The 18827-nt window shown below is 51.5% G+C and overlaps 1 protein-coding gene across 1 annotated transcript in view; it reads left to right on the top strand.

Moving 5' to 3' along the window:
- The window catches only part of sf3b2 (splicing factor 3b, subunit 2), an 80374-nt gene that overhangs the window by 808 nt on the left and 60739 nt on the right, over window positions 1-18827 (top strand). Inside the window, exons 2-5 of the mRNA XM_059955337.1 lie at window positions 7260-7306; window positions 10482-10559; window positions 13820-14044; window positions 15828-15942. Of these exons, the coding sequence (XP_059811320.1) occupies window positions 7260-7306; window positions 10482-10559; window positions 13820-14044; window positions 15828-15942 (465 nt within the window). The remainder of the gene's footprint in view (window positions 1-7259; window positions 7307-10481; window positions 10560-13819; window positions 14045-15827; window positions 15943-18827) is intronic.

The raw sequence follows: 18827 nt of genomic DNA, 5'->3' as shown, positions 1-18827 counted from the left end.
GGGCGTGTGTGATTGTGGTGAAAGAGCAGAAGGTGGACGAGGAGAGTACTGGCCTCGTCTGAATGGCAGGTGGGGAGAGAGCGCATTGCCCCTCTCGGGCAGGTGGGGGGGGGGAAGAGGGAGTACTTCCCCTGGAAGAGGGGCAGGAGATGAGACTGGGTGGGTGTGGACTACCCCTGTGCCTTATCAGACGGGCAAGTTAGAAAGAACAACCCCCATGGGGGGGGGGATTGAGCCCTCCCCCCTGTGGGAGGGGAAGCAGAGCAAATTGGGGAGTGGACTATCCATTTCAGAGGGGCTGGAGTGGAGGGGGGGCACTGATAGGGGTGTGGGGTGCATGACTTTTCACTGGCCCTATGAGTTTGAGTCCAACCCTTTAGGGTCATAGTATTCTCCCACGGTCTCGCTAAACGGATTAAACGATTCAGAATGTGAAGCGCAAAGTTCTTTTGCCCAACTGATTTGGTCAGTCATCGTGCGAGCTGGTTGTGTGTTCTTCCATCCACCTAGCTTAAAGAATGACATTGGGGTTCTGCCGGATCGGTCCTCATCCCTCAGTCAAACCGTCTCTTCACTGAGGTCCCTGGCCTCCTGTACTGACCCCACAGAGGAGCAACACTTCATATCCCGCCTGGGTAGCTTCCAACCTGCAGCGTTAACGATGATTTCTCCCATTTCCGGCAATTTCTCCACCCCCTGTCTTCCCGTTCCTCGTTCTGGCTCTCCTCTCTCTCACCCGGGAATACCGTCGCACGCAGATGCAGGAGGATCTTTCATTGCTGTTTCCGTAGCAGTTTTGCTTGACCGGTCAGGGTTGTCGGCCCTGAGCTGAGTCCCCCCTCGAACCTGGAGGACCGGAGGACCACTCTCAGTCTGACCTCTACCCTTTGACCTGTTTGGCATGGGTGACCTTACCAAGAGCCAAAGCTTGAAGACCTAACTCCAGCCTGCGTAGCTCTCTGGGTCGTTGAGGCACGCAGGTATCCAAACCCTATGACAAGTTTGTTGACCTCTTGGCGAGTACTTTATCTCTGCGTAATTCATTTGGAGTTTAATTCTTGCTTCCCTAAGTTATTGTGTGTGTTACGTGTCCTACTGTGCTTTCCACCCTGGTTTGACGTTAAACGACAAAAAGCTTGACTTGGGAGCCTGGGCTTGAACCAGCGGTTTCACTCCCAGCGCACGCACTGAAGGATGGAGTTTGTGGTGACTTGAAGTTGCTTGCGTTGGCCGGAGATCTGGATGGCGCCGGGCAAGAAGGAGTCTTTCTCTGGAGGCTTTTAAAACGTAATTCGAAATTTGCAAGCCGCTCCATCGGCGGATGTACGGATTGTAGTTCGGGGCCCTTCCAGCGCTTTGAACTGATTCAGCCCTAGCCTAACCCTAACCCACAGGACACTTAACAATGACCTACTCCCCTGCGTATCCTCAGACTGTAGGAAGACAGGTGATGTCGGGATTGAACCCTGATGCCCCAAGCTGTAATATCGTCGCGCGATAACCACTGCAGAGGTGATTGGAGGAAATTTTGGGGGGGTGGGGAGGGTGGTGGGAACGCCAGAGGCAGGTTCTTGATACAGAGAGCGGTGGGCGTGTGGAGAGCCAGGGGTGGTGGTAGAAACAGATGCATTAGGGACATTTAAGAGACTCTTAGGCACGTGAATGAAAGAAAAATGGAGATCTATGTAGGAACCGAAGGGTTGGATTAAAAGGTCAGGACAGCATTGTGGGCTGAAGGGTCTGTATTGTGCTGTAGATTTCTGTGTTCTAAGCTAGGACTTTATTCCTCGGAGGGTGTTTAAGTCCAGTTCCAGCACTTTAGGTGTCCGAGGATTGTTTCGGGGCTCCGAATTCAATGTCACTTCGATTTAGCGTCCTCTCCCCTGCCCTTTCAGGTACCGGTGAAATAGAGCTGCGCAGCATTACTGTTTGGAGTAGCCGGCCGGTGCACCAGACTCCAAACCGAGTGGTCCCGGGTTCGAATCCGGCTGGCTCCTTGTCTGCTTTCCCTGGGTTGAGGGTTGGGCGCTTTCTCTGCGTTGTAAAAAAAAGAGTGCTAAAATTGGCAAAAACTGCTGCCCAATGTGGTGCAAAGAGGTACAACAAACTGTTCAAAGTACGTATGCTATATACAACTTTGAGATTCCTCTCTTTAGTCAGTCACAAGCAAAGAAACCCAAAAGAACTCATTAGAAAAGACCGTCAAACTCCCACTGCGGAGGAAAAAATCCAAATTGTGCAAAGTAGTCCGTCACAGCTGAACTGGGAGCCCGTTAGTTACAGGCCAGTTCCGGCCCTGACACCCAAGCCAGATTTTCAACCCGGCCCAAATGGCCAAACTTTGAGTGGTTTGGCCGATTTAAGCGCTGCGCCAGATTAAAATGTCGGGATGTTGAGGCTGGGGGCAAGAGACGGGCCAGTGTTTAGTGAGCGTACGTTCCAGAATGTTCTGTATACTGTCGGTGGGGGGGGGGGGAATCCCGACTGCCTGCGCCAATGAATAGTAGAATGAACATCGAGAACGTGGAAGCACTCAGCAGGCCACGCTGAATGTTTTAAGGGTGGTCATACCAAATCCGGAATGTGGAAAATTCCCTCCCCCCTCCCGCAGAAGCTGCTTCATGTGCTTGCTTCTTCCGGGCTCCTCTCTCTCTCTTGATTCCTGCAGCTGCGTCGCCAATTGATGGGCCGAATGGCCTTTATACCTGGCCGTGTTGCGGCTCAGTTCGTTGCTTCTGTTTCCACACCCTCGTCCCGCTCGCCGCTGAAGCGTCATCTCCCGGTGGCCGCCCATTCTCATTCTGTCGTCATCGTCTCTGCTGCTACAATGAAACCAAACTCCAGTTTGGGGAGCGTCGTCTCCTCCTGTCTCGGTGGTCCCCAACCTGTTGGCGTAAGCATTGATTTCTCTAACCAGTAATCTTTCCTCCCCCCCCCACTCATTTTTAATTACCCTCTCACCCCCCTCTTTTCCTTGCCTACTTCTGGTGCCCCTCATGTCTCCCTGTCCACTGTCCTTTCCTATCAGAGTCCTCCTTCAACCCTTTACCGTTTCCACCAATCACTTCCAGCTTGTTCTCTACCCACCTTCTTATTCTGGTTTCGGCCCTCTTCCTTTCGAGGGTCTCGGCCCGAAACGTCAACTGTTTATCCCTCTCCATAGATGCTGCCCGACCTGCTGAGTTCCTCCAACATTTTGTGTGCGTTGCTCTGGATTCCCAGCGTCTGCTGGATCTCTTCTGCACTTATGTCAAGACCAAGCTGAAACGAGGCAGGTTTTTCACAGCCTCAGGATGTGACGTGACCATACGTATGAGGATATTTTTAGTTGCCGTTAAAAGCTGCCTCTCTGTCTGGCTCGCCGACCGCGATAGCTAATCAAAGGATTTACGTGGCGCGTGTACCAAGCTGTGTGGCCGTCTGTAACCCGGGGTCCCTGTGTAATTGTGGCAATGTCTCCGGGGTTTTTCCCTGCAGTGATGAGGCTGTTCAATCCACTCAAAACTAGTGAGCATTTTCAACAGGACCGCTGTGGATTTGCAGTCCTGCCTCGGTAACTATGACGGGATCAGTGAAAGATCAACCAGAGGGCAGAAGACAACAAACTGTGCAAATGCAAATATAAATAAACAGCAATAAATAATGAGAACGTGAGATAACGAGTCCTTAATGTGAGATCACTGGTTGTGGGAGCATCTCAATGGATGAGTTATCCCCTTTTGTTCAGGAGCCTGATGGTTGAGGGGTGGTAACTGTTCCTGATCCTGGTGGTGTGGGACCTGAGGCTCCTGTACCCCCTTCCTGATGGTTGAGGGGTGATAACTGTTCCTGAACCTGGTGGTGCGAGTCCTGAGGCTCCTGTACCTCCTTCCTGATGGTTGAGGGGTAGTAACTGTTCCTGACCCTGGTGGTGCGAGTCCGGAGGCTCCTGTACCTCCTTCCTGATGGTTGAGGGGTAGTAACTGTTCCTGACCCTGGTGGTGCGAGTCCGGAGGCTCCTGTACCTCCTTCCTGATGGTTGAGGGGTAGTAACTGTTCCTGACCCTGGTGGTGCGAGTCCGGAGGCTCCTGTACCTCCTTCCTGATGGTTGAGGGGTAGTAACTGTTCCTGAATCTGGTGGTGCGAGTCCTGAGGCTCCTGTACCACCTCCCTGATGGTCGAGGGGTAGTAACCTGGTGGTGTGAGTCCTCAGGCTCTTGTACCTTCTACCTGATGGTAGCAGTGGGAAGAGAGCACGGCCTGGGTGGTGGGGATCTCTGGTGATGGATGCAACACACACAAAATGCTGGTGGAACACCGCAGGCCGGGCAGTGTCTGTAGGGAGAAGCGCTGTCGACGTTTCGGGCAGAGACCCTCCGTCAGGTCTTGGCCTGAAACGTCGACAGCGCTTCTCCCTACTGACGCTGCCCGGCCTGCTGCGTTCCACCAGCATTTTGTGTGCGTTGCTTGCATTTCCAGCATCTGCAGATTTCCTCGTGTTTTGCCTGATGATGGATGCTGCTTTCCTTCGACAGTGTTTCGTGTAGATGTTACCCATGATGGACTGGGCTGAATCTGATGTGTGGATGCTTTGAGATCCCAGAGAAGGGGTTTCCAACCTGGGGTCCACAGGTACCTTGATTAACAGTAGGGATCCATGGGATAAAAATTTTGGGAGGCCCTGTCCTAGAGAGAGAGAGAGAGCGGGAGAGGGTGCCCAGTGTAGAACATAGAACAATTCAGTACAGGTTCTCCGGCCCGTGATGTGGTTGCACTCTTTGCTTCACGACTCTGCGCAGTCACTTTAACCTACTCTAAGACCGACCTGACGCTCCCCTGCCCCATAACCCTCCACCCTTCTTTCATCCGTGTGTCTATCAGGGAGGGGGCTACGTAGCATCCACGCCAGGACCACCAGGCTCAACTTAAAAAAGTTACTTTTCCCCAGTAGTAACGCCTCCCTGCACTAACCCACCGTCTACCACTATCTTGTCATTTTCTGTCAAAGTCCTCCTATGCCAGGGCTTCCCACTCCATTTTATGCTGAGGACCCCAATAATTAACCGAGCGGTCTGTGCACCCCAGGTTGGTTACTTCTGCCTTGTGTACAGACGCTCCTGTGCCTAGCGTAACTTTACGGGCAGGCAATCAATAAGCCATCAGCTATCTTGTGTATTTATATTTACTGTTTTTTTCATTACTGTGTTCTTTATCTTGCGGACGTTTTTTTCACTGCGTCGGATCCGGAGTAACAATTATTTAATTCTCCTTTACACTTGTATACTGGCAATGACATCAAGCAATCTTGAATCTTGACGAAAATGACCCTTGGGGCTTATATGGTGATGTTACTTTGAACTATCTGAGAGTCTGTGAAATGTCCCTAATGTACAGCCGGCCCTCCTTATCCGCGGGGGATTGGTTCCGAGACCTCCTGCGGATACCAAAAAAAGCGGATGCTCAAGTCCCTTATTTAACCTGTCTCAGTGCGGTGGTCATTGGGACCCGGCAGCGCAGCTCTGAATCCGCAGTTTCTGTTCACGAAAATAATCACGATCACGATTGAAAATAAGGTGGAAGTAATAAAGCGATCGGCAAGCGGTGAAACGCCATCGGTCATTGGAAAAGCGTTAGGCTACAGTCGGTCAACGATCGGAACAATTTTAACGGATAATACGAAAGGCCCTGCCCCGATGAAAGCTACAATTATTACTAAACAATGTAGTGGTTTAATTATTGAAATACGTATGTTTTTTCAGTGCTTTATATACATAGAAAGGTAAAATGTATACTATATACTAGGATGTTACCTGGGTTTCAGCACTTAAGTTACAGAGAAAGGTTGAACAAGTTAGGTCTCTATTCATTGGAGCGTAGAAGGTTGAGGGGGGATTTGGTCGAGGTATTTAAAATTTTGAGAGGGATAGATAGAGTTGACGTGAATAGGCTGTTTCCATTGAGAGTAGGGGAGATTCAAACGAGAGGACATGATTTGAGAGTTAGGGGGCAGAAGTTTAAGGGAAACACGAGGGGGTATTTCTTTACTCTGAGAGTGATAGCTGTATGGAATGAGCTTCCTGTAGAAGTAGTAGAGGCCAGTTCAGTTGTGTCATTTAAGGTAAAATTGGATAGGTATATGGACAGGAAAGGAGTGGAGGGTTATGGGCTGAGTGCGGGTAGGTGGGACTAGGTGAGATTAAGAGCTCGGCACGGACTAGGAGGGCTGAGATGGCCTGTTTCCGTGCTGTGATTGTTACATGGTTATACTAAGACAAATGTTTGACTAACTGACGCTAAATAATACCGGATGTACCTGTTCCGACTTCAAATTCGACTTAAAGACGGACTCAGGAATGGAACTCATTAATTACCCGGGGACTGTCGTACTTTTAAGTCATTTTGTAGATTACTTATAATACCTAATACAATGTAAACGCTGTGTGAATAGTTGTTATACTGTATTGCTTAGGGAATAATGACAAGAAAAAATAGCCTGGACATGCTCGACCAACGAGTGCTGGAGAGAGAACTTCCGGGCTTTCCCAATCCGAGGATAAGGAGGGCCGACTGTATCTCCCCCTACTGCCATCCCTGGCAACACCTCCCACTCACCAAAACAAAAAGCCTTTGATAATCCCCCGAAGCTTCTCTCTACAACCGCACTTCCACCGTCTTGGTAGTTTGCCTAGTTCTGGAAAGTCGCCAAGAACTTCGAGGTGCACCCTGGAGGGTATCTGAACTGGTTGTGTCACGGCCCGGTATGGAAACACCGATGCCCAGCAGCAGAAGGTGGTGGATACAGTCCAGTAGGTCCTCTTGTATTAGGCATTGCCACCCTGGGGGGGTAAAGGTTCTGGTTGCCACTTTTATCTATGCCCCTTATCGTCTTGTACACCTCTATCTCTTGTCCTCCTTCGCTCCAGAGAGAAAAGCCCCAGCTCACTCAACCTCTGCTCGTAAGACGTGCTCTCTGATCCAGGCAGCATCCTGGTGAATCGCCTCTCTCCAGCTTTCACGTCCTTCCCGTAAATCTGTGATGGGCTTGAAGCTCCAGGAGAGAAATCTACGTGTTGGCTGATTGGATGGTGATTTGTGAATTCCGTAAGGGTGAATTTCCTGACCCCGGGGGGGTGGGGGGGGGGGTCACCTGTTACCGCTGCCTTTCCAAAAGGTACTGCCGATAGTGGCGTTGTAACTTGAGTGCTGAAGTCTCGGTGGGACGGGGCTTCTGTCAGTCGCAGTTCCTCAGCTCTAACGTTCTGTATTTTTGCTTTGGAAGGTGTGCGGGAGGAGCTCATCGAGCGCTTGAAGAAGTACAGTTTGCAGGTGAGTGCCTCCTCGGTCGCTGCCGCTGGCTTTCGACTCTCCTGTGTGCTCGTGGCGCGGACAGTTCTACCTCTGCGCCACCCAAGAGGCATCTTGGATGTATGACGGCACTTAGGAGACTAGGGCCCTCTAGTGCTCTGTTGTAGAGTTGTGGAACGGGGCCGAGCTGGCCTGAGAAGTGGCAGATGATGTTTGATCTGGGGAAGTATAAGGTTTTCAAAGGTCGAACTTGAAGGCAGAATACGGGGCTAATGGGACAATTCATAACAGTCTGGAGGAATGGGGAGATCTCCGGTTCCACATCGATCTCTCAAAGTTGCCACGCAAGTTGATAGGTGGTTAAGAAGTTATGCGGGGTGTTGTCCTTCGTTAGTTGGGGGATGGTGTTCCAGAGCTGCAAAGTAATGTTACAGCTCTCCAAAACCCTGGAGTAGTAAACACGAGAGGTTCTGTAGACGCTGGAAATCCAGAGCAAGGCACCCAAAGTGCCGGAGGAGCTCGGCAGGTCGGGCAGCGTCGATGGAGAGGAATCCAGTCTCGTCCAGAAACGTCGGCTTCGAGGCCCCCTCCGTAGACGCGTTCCTCCAGCATTTTATGCCTGCAACTTCGACTATTCTGGGTCAGCCGTAGTCGCTGGAAAGGAAGGATGTGGAAGCTCCCGGCAGGTGATTTGCCAGGATGCTGCCTGGGTTAGAGAGCACGTCTTGTGAGGAGAGTTTGAGCGAGATAGGAGAGGGGATAGGCAGTGTCCTGTTAGAGGTGCACAAAATGGATGGAGTGTACAGCCTGAGGCTTTTTTAAAATCCAAGGGAGGAAGTGGCTAATATGAGGGGGCATAATTTTAAGGAGGTAGGAGGAAAGTAGGGGGACTTCAGGGTGCCAGGGTGTGGTGGTCAGGGATATTTAAGAGGTTTTTATTCAGGTGCATGGGTGGGGAGGGTTAAATTGGCCCAGGAGTAGGTTACAGGGTCAGTACATCATTGTGGGCCAAAGGGCCTGTACTGGTCTACAGCATCACACAGAGAGGGTAGTAACGCACACAGGACGCTGGAGGAGCTCGGCAGGTCAGGCAGCATCTATGGCAGGGGTGTCAAACTCCTTTTAGGTCACGGGCCGGATTGGGCAAAATGCAGCTTCATGCGGGCCGGATCAGTCGGACGCGTGCGAACGCATCTTTCGTTGCCTCCATTTTTTCAGCCTGCTCTCATGTGTCTCGGTCTCTGCTATAAATACAAAGTGTTTCACTTCACAAATTCCGTTTCTTATGAAGAAGACTGCCGAATAAACACTAAAAACCCTGAATAAACTCAGCATTAGCCATATCATACGCCATAGGCGCTTTGATTACTGCGGCCAGCTTTAATAGTAATTAGATATTATCTCGCGGGCCAAAGATAATTCCACCGCGGGCCGGATTTGACATATATGATCTATGGAGAGGAATAAACAGTCGACGTTTGCGGACAAGACCGTTCATCCAGGATGTGCTGGCATGGAGAGGGTTTGTAGGGGGTTCGAGAGAATAATGCTGGGATTGAAAGGCTAGCATACAAGGAGCGTTCGATGGCTCTCGGTTTGTATTCACTGGAATTCAGAAGAGTGGGGTGCTCGTTGAAACTTTTTGACCGGCGAAAGGCCTCGATAGAGTGGGTGTGACGATTGGGTTTCCTTTGGTGGGGGAAGTGTAAGATCACAGGGCACAGCCTCAGAATAGAGGGGTGTCCATGTAGAACAGAGATGAAGAGGAATTTCCTTAGCCACACAGTGGTGAATTTGTGAAACTTCTTTCCCCCACGGGCAAGTCATTGGGTATATTTAAGGCAGAGCTTGATTAGTCAGGGCGTGGACGGATACGGGGAGAAGGCAGGAGATCGGGGCTGAGAGGGAAAATAGATCAACCGTGATGAAATGGCAGAGCAGACTTGATGGGCCAAACGGCCTAATTCTGCTCTTGTACCCGATGATCGGGACCTCCCCTGTTAATCTCGCACGACCCCCAACCTGGGTCTCACCACTTGTGGTCAGTGTTGCTCCAGTCACTGTTCACTCGCTGGGCTGCTTAATGTGAGTTCAGTTTGAGGGAGGTGCTGGCCCTCTGCCCTGTCATGGTTACGGCCAGTAGAATTCCCTAGGTCTCCGGCAGGCAGTGAGCACCTTTAGCTGCATCACTCCCTGCTATTGGCGGAGTGGGTGGGGGGCGCTACTGAACAGGATCAGGGAAAAAGAGTTGCGGAGTTGTAAACTCAAGTCAGCTCCATCATGGACATGACCCTCCATGTGATCCAGGCTATCTTCAAGGATTCATCGTTAAGGATCCACATCACTCGGGATGTCCCTCTTCTCATTGTTACCATCAGGGAGGAGGTACAGGAGCCCGAAGACACACACTCAACGATTCAGGAACAGCTTCTTCCCCTCTGCCATCAGGGAGGGGGTACAGGAGCCCGAAGACACACACTCAACGATTCAGGAACAGCTTCTTCCCCTCTGCCATCAGGGAGGGGGTACAGGAGCCCGAAGACACACACTCAACGATTCAGGAACAGCTTCTTCCCCTCTGCCATCAGGGAGGGGGTACAGGAGCCCGAAGACACACACTCAACGATTCAGGAACAGCTTCTTCCCCTCTACCATCAGGGAGGAGGTACAGGAGCCTGAAGACACACACTCAGCGATTCAGGAACAGCTTCTTCCCCTCTGCCATCAGGGAGGAGGTACAGGAGCCTGAAGACACACACTCAACGATTCAGGAACAGCTTCTTCCCCTCTGCCATCAGGGAGGAGGTACAGGAGCCTGAAGACACACACTCAGCGATTCAGGAACAGCTTCTTCCCCTCTGCCATCAGGGAGGGGGTACAGGAGCCTGAAGACACACACTCAATGATTCAGGAACAGCTTCTTCCCCTCTGCCATCAGGGAGGAGGTACAGGAGCCTGAAGACACACACTCAACGATTCAGGAACAGCTTCTTCCCCTCTACCATCCGATTTCTGAACGGACATTGAACCCATGAACACTACCTTACTACTTTTTTATTTCTGTTTTTTCATTTATTGAGCTACTTATAATATATATACTTTAAATCGTTTTTTTCCTCTATTATTATGTACTGTTGCTGCAAGTTTAACGACGCCTGCTGGTGATACTAAACCTGTTTCTGATTCTGTGTTGCAGACGGGAACCATCCTGAGCCGTCCCGTGCGTAAAGATGAGTTGGACAAGGGGCACCCGATGTCGTCGATGCCCGGGCAGGTGAGCTGAGCTGGCGGAGTGGGGGGAGAACGCCTGATGTCGGGAAGAGAAACGGGCCTCTGGGACAAAGCAGAGCCCAAGTTACCAGAGAGTTCCCTAAAAAGAGACTGTCACCTTCCTTATTATGACAATGGAGATTGTGGCGGGTTTATGCTACTCCGACAGGCCACTCTTCCCACCCCCTGTATCCTAGCTACTTGGATCCCTCTCAGTAGCAGTGAATGCATTTCACAACACCAGCGATCACAGATCAGGGTGACGTTCCCGCTGCTGTCGGTAAGGTGTTTGCACGTTCTCCCCGTGTCTGCCTGGGTATCTATCGTCCAGGTGTTCCGATGTTCGGGTTGAGGGTAGGCGGGTTGACGGCGTTGCTCGGTCGGCGCCGGAAGCGTGACGACGCTTGTGCGCCCGCCCAGCACAGCCCTCGCCGATCTGACCTGGCGCAAACCACGACGCCACTTGACGTACGTCTGGACGTGGGTGTGACAGATGAAGCTGGACTCCGCGCAGGCGAGGTGCTGCACTTCGGCCGGTCCTGCGCCGTGAGCGGTCGGGCATTGCGGAGTGTGGTAGAACAAGGGGATCCGAGAAAACAGGTCCATCATTCATTGACGGTGGCGGTACAGGCAGGTGAGGTCGTAAAGAAAGCTTTTGCCACTTTGTCCTCCATAGAGAGCATACAGGACAGCACAGGAACAGGCCACTCGGCCCACATTGTTGTGCTGAGCCGGCTAGAAAAGCCTGAAAAACTACGTTTCACTCCTCAGCGATCTCAATGCTTACAACGCGCACTTTGCCTCGAAGGATGGCGTCAGATCGTCCTTCGAGAGGGTGAACTTCTCAAGGCATCAGTTCTCAATTGTGTGCCTGGCAGGGTCTTGAAAACTTAAGCAGGCCAGCTTGCTGGAGTGTTCCTGACTTTTTCGGGGTCTCGTTGCTGCAGTAAGAGGTTCCCAAGGGTGTCAATTACATCATTGCTCAAGGAGAGCAGGGTGAGCTACAATCTGACAATTTCTGTCAGCTACTGTGATCAGTGCTTTGATCAGTTCGTGGCTGGAATTAATTCTTGCCTGATCAAACACCAGGACAACTGCTATTTGTCTACTATGAAATAATGATACCTGTAGACTTGTTACTTGACCAGAGATCTTCCTTATTTGAGAATACTTTTGAGAAAATCTTCATGCTGGTGCAGGTACATCTGTTTCTGGAAAAAGGATAATTGAATTATCAAAGGAAGTGTAATATTGATATAATATTTGAGTGAAAAAAATGAGGACTAAATGGGATCTGAATATAATATCTGGATTCATTAGCTCATCTTGTGCCTCGAGATGATTGTTTAATATTTTGTTATTATGTAATATGACATTATGCATCTTTGGCTCGGTTTGTTGATGAGTTAGAAATAAGGGTTTCTATGCCAGATAATTTGGCATGAGGAGAAACTGTTTTTCCCAGAGAGTGGTGAATCTGTGGAATTCTCTGCCCAGGGAAGCAGTTGAGGCTTCTTCTCTAAATATATTTAAGGTACAGTTAGATAGATTTTTACGTAGTAGGGGAATTAAGGGTTATGGGGAAAAGGCAGGTAGATGGATCTGAGTTTGCAGATAGATCAGCCATGATCTTATTGAATGGCGGGGCAGGCTCGATGGGCCAGACGGCCGACTCCTGCTCCTATTTCTTATGTTCTTGTAAACTAATACCCCACCACCTACACCAAGTCCATATCCCTCCATCTTTCTCACATCCATGTCCTCATCTTCTTCACGTCCGTGCCCTCATCTTCTTCACACCCGTGTCCCCATCTTCCTCACGTCCGTGTCCCCCCCATCTTCCTCACGTCCGTGTCCCCCCATCTTCCTCACGTCCGTGTCCCCCCATCTTCCTCACGTCCGTGTCCCCCCATCTTCCTCACGTCCGCGTCCCCCCATCTTCCTCACGTCCACCTGCCAATCTGAGCATCACTTAAAAGCCTCTAATGTATTTGCCTCCACCTCCATACCAGGCAGCAAATTCCAGGCATCCACCATGCTTTGAATTAAAAAAAAAATTGCCCCCCACACCCTCCTTCGAACCTACCCCGTCTCATCTTCAATGCATGCCCTGTGGTATTAGACATTTCAACTCTGGGGAGAAGAAACTCCCATCTATACCTCTCGTGATCTTATAAACTATCAGATCTGTAGTCTCTCCTCGACCTCTTTTACGCCATGGACCCGAGGAGCCGAGATCGGGGACCCTTGCTGCAAAGCAGAGTGCAGAATACAGTTACAGATGCAGAGGAAGTGCAGTGCAGGTAGATAATAAGGTACAAAAGTAACCTGGGCCGAGAGATCGAGTCCTCATTTTTTGGTCGTTGAGGAGCCCGCTAACAGTGGGATGGAAGCTGTTCTTGAGCCGACTGGTGTGTGTTTTTAAGCCTGATGGAGGAGGGGAGAACCTCGAGGGTGAGGTGGCTTCCTGATTCTGTCGACTCTCAGGAGTCCGCGGAGGCGAGGCCGGTTTACGTCCGCGACTCCGCAGTTTTTTCTGCGGTGCCACTGCCGCACCAGGCTGTGCTGCATCGGGTTGTGCCGGTACATCTCAAAATCGTTGAGATCAAAGATTCAACCCTGACGTTCATTTTCCCCACGGACAGCCCAGAAACACAGAAAACTATGGAGCCCGTTTAAGGAGAAACATCAACCCCTCCCCCCCAACACGCAGGAAAATTAAAATATAGCGCAAACGGCAAGAAAGCATGAAAAACCCAATGTAAAAAAAATCAAACCACAAAGTCATCAAACTGGTCCAGAAATGCTCCGTTCAGTCTAGCACGGTGTTGTTCGTTGGCTGCAGGGCGCAGAACCAGTCCGCCCCAGACAAAATCGCGCAGAGTAACGCCATTTTGTGGGTTTAGGGTGAAAGGTGAAAAGTTTAAGGGGAGCATGAGGGGAAGCCTCATCACTCGGAGGGCGGTGAGAGTGCGGGACGAGCTGCCAGCACAAGTGGTACTTGTGAACTCTATTTCGATGTTGAGAGGAGGTTTGGGTAGGTATGTGGATGGTCGGGGTATGGGGTGCAGGCCGGTGGGCGTGGGCAGTCTAAATGGTTTGGCATGAACTCGATGGGCCAAAGGGCCTGTTTCAGTGTCTTTAAAGTTGGAAGTCTTTGCTCACGCTGCCTCTCCTCACAAAGGCATGCTTTCTAACTCAGGCTACATTTTGGTAAATCTCGGGTGCCTTTTTTTTGTCTCTCCTCCCCCCCCCCCTCTCCAGATGGCTGGGATGCAGATGCCCCCGCGACCGTTGGGGATGTCCCGCATACCCCACCCCCCTCAGGGCCTGCAGATGGGCTTCCCCATGGGGGTGGTGCCGCCGGGGATGGGCCCCCGCATCCACATGTCCCCGGTGGACCCCTCTGCCCTCTCCGAGGAGGAGCGACTGAAGCTGGCGCAGCAGCAGGCTGCCATACTGATCCAGCAGGAGGAGCGAGCCAAGCAGGTAACCGGGCTTGGGGCGGGTACTTGCGGGAGGGTTCGGAATTCGATTTGGCAGCGGGATGTGGACCTCGGAATTCCGAAGTGACGGCCGTGTGATTCTGCTATTTTAACCCAAGGTGCTTACACAGGCACACATCATCTTCTGCCTCCCGGTCTCTCTTTTTAAGCATTGTTAGAGCAACTAGAAATCGAAATGAACGGTGATAGAGGTCGACCAGGCAGAGAGAGAGAGAGAGAGCTAAGATGGCACGGTGCCTCAAGGTTAGATATTTTATCTCCATAGTTATGGAAAATTGATTTCAAATTTGTAACTAATTTGGAAGTAGTTATACAATTAACACAGTAGCAAGTAAAGATCCAAGTCGTACTAGTATAGGCACTTGGGGGTGGGGGGGGGGGCGGAGACACTGAACTGCATTTACATACTGTGACCACTAGGGGGCACACTGAACTGTATTTACATACTGTGACCACTAGGGGCACATGGAACTGCATTTACATACTGTGACCACTAGGGGGCACACTGAACTGTATTTACATACTGTGACCACTAGGGGGCACACTAAGCAGTTACATGTGTATAACAACTTGACTTGAATAGGTCGATTATGGTCACATGTACTGCGATACAACCTTGTCTGTCTTGTTTGTACAGATCACATCATTACACAGTTCATTGAGGCAGAGCAAGGTGACACACTGAACAACTACAAATACATACTGTGACCTCTAGGAAGTGGTGCTCGACGCGGGGTGCAGTTCCTTGCATATAACTGCTTAAAATACGAGCAGCTAAATTGTTAAACTGCATAGAGAGTCACGATTAGGCGTTCTAATTGAAGAATTAAACAGTCCCCCCTGCTGTAGGAACCACCCATTGTTGGTCTGCCGGCTCTGTAGCTGTTCACTGTATCTGCTCTGTGTCCGGCTCTTCCCTCTTTCGGGAAGCTCTGTCTTGTGTGTCCACCTTTCCTGGTATTCCTCGTGCCTGGTGGTCCTTCAGATGGCGCCGTGAGTGCCCCTGTGAGGGTAGGGGGCTCTGACAGGTGGTCCTGTTAGTGGGTTCAGTTATCCTTCAGCTAATGGCGCTTTTGGGGGTTAGGGGGGGCGGGCCTGTGGTGACGAACCTGGTGGTATTCCTGATCTCTATCCTGGTAGCTCGGGAATAAAGTTTTCCTGAGTTCCGCTTTACCCAGGGGGCTGTCCGACCTGTCCGCACTCTGTGACTAAACTCACGGCAGACGAGGGCGCCGCTCCGGGTAAAACGCAGCAGCACACGGCGTCAAGGAGGCCACATTTGACCTCGTGACCTGCTCCTCCTTCCAGGGCGGCGAGCGGATATTTGACGATCAGGAGCTGCTTCAGCAACAGAAGCGGGTAAAACGATCCGTCTGGCGGTGGCGGCCCGAGAGCTCGGCGTATCCGCGGGCCTGGTTTGGGCAGCAGGGCGATGCCTCGAGGGAGGCTTGAGAGGGCGTGCGTGGGTGTGTGCGCACGCGTTTGTGTTCGTGCACAAGTTTGCACGCAGGTCTGACTGTGTGAGTTTGTTTCCTTGTCTGCTGTTCTTCCTGCAAGGGTCACGAGTTAGGTGCACTTGTGTGGAGGTACGAGGTGCCCCTGAATGGTGCCTGTAAATTGGGGTGGTGGTGGCGGAAGGGGTAAAACGGGGGGGGGGGGGGTGGGGACGATGGCGGTTCAGTTGCATGCTTGAGTGCTCGTGCAGGCGGCTGAGCCACGGGCCTCCTAACCACTGACCCGTCTCCTCTGTCTCTCTCTCCCGTCAGGCGGCAGCGATGCTGGAGCACGAGCGGAAACAGCAGGAGATGGTCCAGATGCAGCAGGGGAGCCAGGGACCCCGGCCCCTGGAGGTCGTGCCTCGGCCGACACTGGGGCCTCGAGGTAACCGGCCAGTTCGCAGCGCCGCCCGCTGCCTCGGCAGTCTGTGTGTCTGCCCTGTCTCTCTCCCCCTGGTCTGTGTGTGCGTCTGACCTGTCTCTCCAGCCTCCTACCCCCCCCCCCCCCGAAAGAAAGTCGCTAAACACTGGAGGGCAGCACCAGTGGCAGAGGTCAGACCCCAACCGAGCTCAAATGCCGTGCTACAATGTCTCCGGCGCCTCCTCACCTGGACCACAGCAGCAGGCAAGCCCGCGGCTTGAGGCCTAGCTCTTGTTACAACAGAGGCCGCGCAGCTCCCACGCCGCCCGTCTCACCACCAAGCACGGGAAACGGACCCGCGGCACCTTACACTACTGATGTCCGACAGGGTCTTGCGATCTTCAGCACTGCTCGCAACCTCAGTGAGCCCCCAGAGACAAAGGAAAGCCCTCCTGTCTCTGTTACCCACCCTGAGGGGCCCAGGACCGGACATTCACTCCTCACTCAATCCCTACAGTCTGACTCTGCCCCTCCCCCATTCATGTCTCAAGATATTGAGACTATTTATGTTAATAAGATCCTTGTCGACATCTGTTTTCACTTTGACACGAAAGAGCCTTTTTCCGTTGACCAGTGTCAAAAAAAGTCAAAATTAAATCTGCATTGATTCAATGTTGTAAAACAATAAAAAATGTAAACTTGCAGGTGGAGCTGAATTATTTTTATAGGCACCGTAATAATCAGACGGTTTGCATTCGGATCTGCTTTGGTCGGAGCACCGCGCACGGGCAGGGTCTGTCTTTTCGCTAATTCCCAGCGCCGTTTCCAGATACTCCGTGTTCTCCCTTCTTCCTCCTCCCGGCCAAGACGTCATCACACCACCATTGATGATTGTGCCTTTATTTCTTTAAATCCCTCTGTAATCATAACCCAGCCCCTTCCTCCATCTTGCCCATGGTACATGACGTAGGGAGTTTCCAGTCATCCTCTGACTGTGCTTTATGAAGTGTAAAATACACTCACTCTCCAATTTAAAATCCCACCCCATCCCTTAAATACATCAGCTTCTTGTCTTCCTCTGGCACTTCCCTGGGGCCAGGGATGACTGTCTTCCACTCCACGCCTTTGGGCTTTGGTTTGGTTGATGAGTCTGTCGCAGGATTTGCTACACAAGGGGCAAGAAGGTGGTTGAGAGTGTATTTGGGGCTCTGTTGTAATTCATTATGTCCCGTGTCGTACGACGTGGGCGACCATGGTCTTTCCATGACCACGATTGTTCTCGTCAAATAACTTCTACAGAAGTGGTTTGTCATCGCTGCCTTCTGGGGGCAGTGTCTTCACAAGATGGGCGACCCCCGCCTCGCCCCACCTCACCAGTCGTTATCAAAGCTCATCAGAGATTGTCTGCTTGGCGCCAGCGGTTGCTTAACCAGGACTTGGGATGTGCACCGGCTGCTTATACGACCAGCCACCACCTACCCCCATGGCTGGGGGGCTAAGCAGGTGCTACACTTTGCCCAAGGGTGACTGGCAGGCCAGCAGAGGGAAGGAGCGCCTTTGGTGGCGATGCATCCCCACCCCGTCACCTTAGCGTTGCATTAGGAAAACGAATTGGATTATTAGTGGTGTTTGCAACTGCTCACCTTTTGGAGTCCGTGAGCCATTATTCCTCATTCATTAATGCCCTGTTACTCTTTTTCTTTGTGCTACTTATTTTCTGTAACTTGTGCTAGATTAATCACTTTGCTCTCTTTGACTGTGCAACATGAAGGGTCAGCCTACTTTGTCGGTCGAAAGCTGCTCCTGCCGTGCCTGGCATCGACTGCCCTATCAATGGGATGCAGCAGCTCTTTTCTATGGCTTGCCTTGTGTGCCGCGGTACCGGTGTCCGGTCCTGGGCCCCTCAGGGCAGCTGAGAGAGACTGGAGGGCTTTCCTTTGTCTCTGGGGGCTCACTGAGGTTGCGAGCAGTGCTGAAGATCGCAAGACCCTGTCGGACATCAGTAGTGTAAGGTGCTGCGGGTCCGTTTCCCGTGCTTGGTGGTGAGGCGGGCGGCGTGGGAGCTGCGCGGCCTCTGTTGTAGCAAGAGCTAGGCCTCAAGCCGCGGGCTCGCCTGCTGCTGTGGTCCAGGTGGGGAGGTGCCGGAGGCATGCGTGCTCGGTTGTGGGCTGGCCTCCCATTGGTGCTGCCCTCTAGTGTTCGATTGGGGGAATGACAGGCTGGATTGGAGTGAACCATACCATCAGTTAGCGGGACATGTGTATATGTGTGGTATCTGGTCCTGGGTGCCTCAGGGTAGGTGTGAGAGACACTGGTGGGGCTTTGTTTTTGTGTTAGGTGTTTTTGCTTTCTATTTTGAATGTGACTGGGCACATTCTGCACCTTTGTCCCAGAGGCGGTATCCATGTATGGGTGGGCAATAGTTAAATTTGATTTGGACGCATGCTACAGATACTGAAAGGCCCACACACACGCTTAGCTAAGTATCTGTTGAATGTTTAGTTTTGTAGTTGTGTAACCTGGGGAGACTTAATGGAGTGCCTGTTGAGTTTGGAGTGTTAATGAACGTTCAGTGGCATAGTTCCTGTAAGTTAGGGGGACTTAGATTAAATGCCTTACTGTTTGTCTGTAAATAAATGGTTAACGTTTTTATTCTGTCTCTCACCAAACTAGTGAACCTGCTTCTTTCCTCATGACAAGCTGCTGCAAAGCAGCTAATTTTATGCACACGCACACACACACACACACACACACACCACTCCTTCCCCCGTTGGGGGAGTCACATGCACACACTGACCCTCACCAGGGTATGGTCCCACAAACACACACTCAACAGCCTCGCTGAGATCCTGCAGCATTTTGCATTGCATTACTCTGGATGTCCAGCATCTCTCATGTTTAAAAATTTC

The sequence above is a fragment of the Hypanus sabinus genome, chromosome 31 (assembly GCF_030144855.1).
Source record: "Hypanus sabinus isolate sHypSab1 chromosome 31, sHypSab1.hap1, whole genome shotgun sequence".
Taxonomy (NCBI): Eukaryota; Metazoa; Chordata; class Chondrichthyes; order Myliobatiformes; family Dasyatidae; genus Hypanus; species Hypanus sabinus.
This window is presented reverse-complemented; position numbering and strand designations above follow the sequence as displayed.